Below are 5,666 nucleotides of genomic sequence, written 5' to 3'. Positions count from 1 at the left end.
TTCCTCCGGCCGGCCCCGCCCCCAGCCTGGCACACCCTCTTCCCCCCTCCCCGACAAAGCTCTCCTTGTGTCCCCCACCCTGCGCCGGCCTCTCGGGCCCCAGGGAACCTCGGCGTCGTCAAGGGAGCACGTCCAGAGCTCCCAACCGGATACCGCCCCCAGCCCGGTGCGGCGCTGCCCATCCTCATACAGTCACCTCAGTCCAGAAAACAGCGGTTTTAATTTGAAAGCGATTTTATGTGAGAGAGGGGAAAGGAACCCCAAAGAGAAGAGATGCAGGGCAAAAATCATGCAGCCCCAGCATCCCATCTCTGCGGGCTGGCCACCTCCCCTCAATTCTCAGACCAGGATCCTGTGTCCCCAGCCTGTGCCCTGTGCCTGAGCTGGAGGAGCTGTGCCGGGAAGGGCTGGGGACTACACTCATTAAACCAACCCCTGCCGGGTCCTGTCTTCACAGCCCAGTCCCCTTCCCCAAGTTAGACAGGAAAAAATGGGGGAGGCAGAGAGTTGGGAAGGCCAGTGCTTGGAGAGCCCCAGGGACAGACCAACTCAAGGCCCTGCCTTTCTCAAACACCCACCTCCACCGCTAGCATCTTAGTCAACCTGGGAAAGTACAGTACTTCTTTGAGTCTAACTGCAAGTCTCTATCCTTAGAGGAGATTAAAAATAGCAGATTGGTTCCTACATCTCCACCAGCCCCTTCACCACCACCACCACCTTTTTATTTTTCAGTCTGATTGCAGAAGGAGGCGAGTGTAAAAGGGGATTCTGGACAGGAGACAGTGGTAGGGCCCCCTCCCTCTTCCAGAGAGGCCCTCATTTGTCAGGTTTGGGAAGAAGACCTCTCAGAGCCCTACTCCCCTGTCCATCAGCTTGGGGGGCCTGCCCCCCAATATCCACCTCTGGGGGAGTTCCCCATCTCCACTCTTCAGATGGGAGGGAGGCAAAGCGAGGCAAGATGAGAAGGAAGCAACATCTCGGGAACAAGGCCAGTGCTTTGTGCTGGGGAAAAGATGGGGCAAGAAATCACCCCAAACCATGGGAGGCCCCAACAAATTCAGAGACCCCACACCACTAAAGGGAGACATCAAGGCCTCATAGGGATCTGAGGTCCCCTCTAACTTGGGATATCAAGCAAACCCCTTGGAGGGTTCATGTTTCCCCTGGGCGGTCTCGGTTCTGACTCACCCCCAAGGTTCTGGGAACACGGCCCCTCCCACCCTGCCCCTGGGCTTGGAGTCCCTCTTGGGTGTGTGCTCCTTAAGTGTGAGAAGCACCATGTTTGGAACGGGCTCAGGCCAGCTGGTGGGGAGCCTCTAGCATCTCCATGAGGAAGGTGTCAATGGGGGTGTCGCCAATGAGCTTGAAGAAAAACAGATGCTCTAGACACTTAAGGCCAATGGACCGGAGGGCAGGAAGACGTAGCAGCAGCTTGGCAAACCTGGAGTGAAGGTGGGAGAAGGGGAGTGAGAGCTGGAAGCACACAGGCCCTGAACTCAGCTTTGGGGCACTCCTCACCCCCCCCCAAGAGCCTCAGTCCCCACAACTCCATCTCACCGGCCCTGCTGCTCAGGGTACTTCTGTTTGCAGTAGGTCTCCAGTGATGCATACACTTTCTCCCGCAGGACCTCCACCTCACTGGGGTTAGAGAGGCCCTTGGCATCTGGGATGAAAGGGAAGAGAGGAGGAAGAGGAAGGAAGGCAATTCAATCAGACAGACATGTAGATGTGACCCACGGGATGCCCTTTTTAAGCCCCACCTGCTTGCATTTTACCAGATGCCTGGCAAGAGAAGCAGGGCCCATTGGGTTTGTGGGGTGGGATCAGAGGGACTGTGTCAATGGATGTGGGTTTTTCCTTGGTCAGTTGGGAGATTTCCAGGTTGAGGGTCTTACTGAGGGGAACAGCTGGGTAACTTAGGAGTCTCTGGAGAAGAGGAGGCTCCAAGGTTGCCTTGGCCTTGAGAGACAAGGGTAATCCTCCTCTTACCTGGATTAAACAGAATGATTGCCCTCAGGCAGCCAAGCTCTGTCTTGTCCATCCTCATGTCACGCATTTTGGACACTAGCTCTGTCAGCACCCTGGAGAGGGACCTGCAGGTCACTCAAAGGTCACAGCTCAGCCAGCCTTGGACACGGACCAGCCTATAGCCCCCGCCCCCTCTACCTACATGCCAGCCCAGCCGAGGGCCACTGACCGATCAAAGATGGCTCCCACGCCCGCAGAATGGGCTGAGTTTCGGTGCACGTGTAGACCTGTGGCGAGGAGGATGCCATCTCGAACGTCAATGGATCGGTGGGAAAAGGAGGCAATGAGGAGCTCGTTCCAGCCTGGGTGGGGCAGCAATGGTCAGGAGCCAGATATCAGGCCATGGGATTCAAAGCACGTCAGTGGAAGAGAAGAAAACAGGTGGCAAGGTCAGTGAACTTGGCTCCCTGAGTATGCAAGGTAAGTCCTCTGGGGTTACTAAAAGTCAAGAGGTCAAAGGGGGTCAAATGTCAAGCAGTCAAAGGGATCCGAGGTCACTGACCTGCCCGCAGCAATATGACCTGGTCATCCAGAGGCAAGGAGGAAAAGTGTGGGATCCTCTTCGCCCACTCAACAAGCGTGAATAGCTGTTTGTCAGCTGCCTGACAGATGTTAGTCACGGGGTCATTTGGCTGCAGGGGATGGGGGGAAGGAAACTTATGAAACATTTATTGGAACACTGGGAGCCCCCTTGTAAGAAGCTTTTGACATCCCTGTCTTAGATAGAGTCTTCCTTCAAGTTTCATCTAAACCAATCTCTGTAAATGAGGTTTCTCTTCTAGCATTTTGGTAAATGATTATTAGGGACTTGCCTGTGATTGTGCCAGTGGGTTGTTTTGGGAGTGGGGATGAGGGAGCTATCACACCCACCTCAGATGTTTGAAAGGCCTTGGTTGGCAGCACTTCCAGTCCCAAGCAGTGTTAGGAGGGTTGTGAGAGGAAGGGAGTGGGAGAGGATACAGAACACACCTAGATGCCCTCCTCCCATCCCCACCATGAAGGAGAATGAATTGACCCCATCACTCACGCTGCTGCTGCTACCCCCGGTTCCCCCAGGACCCTCAACGCCCTGGTCACTCTTCTGCTCCACAGCAAGCTCTGCCTCCAGGATCCTGTCCACAGGCATCTCCTCAGGGGCTCCCCCAGCCCCCTCCCCATCCCCGTCCTTGTCCTTTCCCCGCTGACGCTCCTCCTGTACTGCTGCAAGAAGGGGGGAGGAAAAAAAAAGGAAAGTCAGCAGCTAGTCATGAAGGGGTTCTGCAAATATCCTCAGGGCTTAACAGGGTCTCTTGGGAAATACTATAGGAACTGGGGAAGTCACCAGAAATGGTGGCCTAGGGGCAGCCTGTAAGCAGGATTTATAACAGGGCAGATAAATAAGTCAAGAAGAAAGGAAGAGGAGGGTAAAGGAATTAGAGAGGAATTTAAATGGAGAGCATACTACATACTAGCATGTTTCAACATTTACACAGTTATCACTGACGCTATAAGCTCATTCCTAAGTTTAAAGATGAAAAACTTGGGGCTCAAAGAGGTTGGGGCTCAAAGAGATTGCCTAAGTTCACACAATATATGGAAGGTCATACAATTGAATCCAAGCATGCCTAACTGCAAATCTTATGCTCTTCCGACTCAACACAAGGCAGTAAAAGGAGCAAGGGCCTGGGTCCTCAGAAATGTGGATTGTGATCCCACCCCTGCCACTCTTTTGTTACATTACCTTGGGAAAGCCAGGCCTCAGGCTCATCTTCTTCAAAATGAAGGATTTAACAAAGATACTCTCTAAAGTGTCTCTCTCAGAATTCTGGGACTCAGACTTAAAAAGATAAGATGGAAACATAGAAGAAAGAAGGCAAGCCCTGAGGTCTTCAGTCAAGTCTGTAGCTTAAGAGTGTAGACTCCCAGCAGTCAGAGGAAAGACCTCAGACAACAGGAGATGGAGACCAGAGAGAGTGCGTGGAATCAGAGAGAAGAGGGACTACTCAGGTTAGAGAAAGGGAAACAGGAAAGTCCGTCACAGGTAAGGAAAAGTCATTCAACCTAGAGTAGACTGGGAGAAGTCATAGGTGCAAGCTACTGAGGCAGCATCACGGAGAAGGAAAATCAAGGGCCAAAGAAGGGTACCAGGGAGAAGAGATGATGAGGAAGGGAGAGAGAAATCAAATATCGCCCTCTAGAGGAGAAAGAACAGCCCAACCTTCCAGAGAGGTATAGAGACTGGTTTCCTTCAGTCTTCTCTTCCCTCCTCCCTCCTCCCTCCTCTCCCATTTAGGTGAGGGAAGAGAAAGGGCCTGCAGTCTAAAAAGCCTGAGAAGGGCAGGTCCTTACCCTCCCTCTTCATGCCAGTGGCCAGGCACTTCTGATAGCGGCAGTATTGACAGCGATTCCGCTGGCGCTTGTCCACAGTGCAGTCTTTATTGTCCCGGCAAGAGTAAGTGAGGTCCTTGCGAATGGTGCGCTTGAAGAAGCCCTTGCAGCCTTCACAGCTGTAAACTCCGTAGTGTTTGCCTACAGGGAGGGCAATAAGACGCATGGAGACCCCTTTCACCACTAAGTCTCTTGCCAATTTCCCTCCAGCAAAACTAAGCTTAAGTCCTCCCTATGTCTGCCAAAAACAAACACAGGGAACCAAGAGGTGAGGGATGATCCAGTCCTACTCTTACTGTTCAGAAACCCTTTTTCCTCTGACCACCCCCCACCCCATCCTTCATCTGTGAACTCCACAGCCGATGGTAAAAGGCCCAAACTCTTTCCTCCTCTCTGCTGATCCTCTGAGCCCCATACCTGAACTTCTGTCTCCGCAGATTGCACATAGCCGTTTGCCAGCCCCAGGGCCACCTGGAGGGGGTGGACAGTGCAGGCCCCGGACCCCTAAGACTGGTGGCTTCACATCTTCAGGGGGGCCAGACCCACCCCCAGGGAGCGACACTGTTGAATTAATCTGGGATGGGGGAAATAGGGAAGTCACAGAAGACTCGTTGGGAAGGAGAATCACACAGCAGTGATGGAAATCATTCCCTACCACTTGGCAGGACCCTGCACTGCACATTCCAAAGGGTATCTACTATGTAGTCTATATGAAGGGCCATCCCTGAAGCACAACCCCAAAAAGATTAAACAGTTCACCCCAGAAACTGTGCAACACAGTGGCCCTGAAGGGCGTGTGCCTTGGAAAAGCAGATGGGATCAACAAGGCAGGAAATCACTAATAGATGAAAAGGACATCAAGAATATCGGGGTTCTTCTATAGGGTTTGGGAGGAAGCATGCACTGAAAGATCAGTCACCTCAGGAAGGGCAAGGGGTCTCACAAGGACCACAGGCCTGCCAAGATTAGAGGACTGGAAGGTCAGTGGGCCATGGGGAAGTTCACACAAGGATCTGGGGTTACAAGGAAAACAAGGAAATGAAAGTGGAGAGGCAGTAAGTGGGTCACAACCTCTCACCTGGGGGCTGCTGACAGGCCCGGAGAATCCTGGGGGTGCTGGAGGGGGCAGACCAGGGGACCCCATGGAAGAACTGATGACTGGGAAGGGGGAGCCCAGTGGGGGTGGTGGCATTGGGGGTGGAGGTGGGGCCCCAGAGCCTCCAAGGGTTGGAGCTGCTGAAGGGGGTAGGGGTGGCCCTGGAGGAGAAGGG

The 5,666-nt window shown here is 53.4% G+C and overlaps 1 protein-coding gene across 3 annotated transcripts in view; it reads right to left on the bottom strand.

Moving 5' to 3' along the window:
• Positions 1 to 201: 201 nt before the first annotated feature.
• Positions 202 to 5,666, bottom strand: part of RXRB (retinoid X receptor beta) — a 6,939-nt gene continuing 1,474 nt past the window's right edge. Inside the window, exons 3-11 of one of the 3 annotated variants that reach the window (XM_008060302.2) lie at positions 5,474 to 5,666; positions 4,813 to 4,969; positions 4,357 to 4,536; positions 3,056 to 3,228; positions 2,531 to 2,660; positions 2,198 to 2,330; positions 1,990 to 2,093; positions 1,558 to 1,663; positions 202 to 1,441 (exon numbers count right to left, since the gene is read on the bottom strand). In XM_008060302.2, coding sequence (XP_008058493.1) covers positions 1,294 to 1,441; positions 1,558 to 1,663; positions 1,990 to 2,093; positions 2,198 to 2,330; positions 2,531 to 2,660; positions 3,056 to 3,228; positions 4,357 to 4,536; positions 4,813 to 4,969; positions 5,474 to 5,666 — 1,324 coding nt within the window. In that variant the 3' untranslated portion in view covers positions 202 to 1,293. The remainder of the gene's footprint in view (positions 1,442 to 1,557; positions 1,664 to 1,989; positions 2,094 to 2,197; positions 2,331 to 2,530; positions 2,661 to 3,055; positions 3,229 to 4,356; positions 4,537 to 4,812; positions 4,970 to 5,473) is intronic. The other 2 variants (XM_008060299.2, XM_021713437.1) reach the window with 2 other exon arrangements.

Source organism: Carlito syrichta, unplaced genomic scaffold, assembly GCF_000164805.1.
Source record: "Carlito syrichta isolate Samal-C Ts95f unplaced genomic scaffold, Tarsius_syrichta-2.0.1 Scaffold92604, whole genome shotgun sequence".
Lineage (NCBI taxonomy): Eukaryota > Metazoa > Chordata > Mammalia > Primates > Tarsiidae > Carlito > Carlito syrichta.
This window is presented reverse-complemented; position numbering and strand designations above follow the sequence as displayed.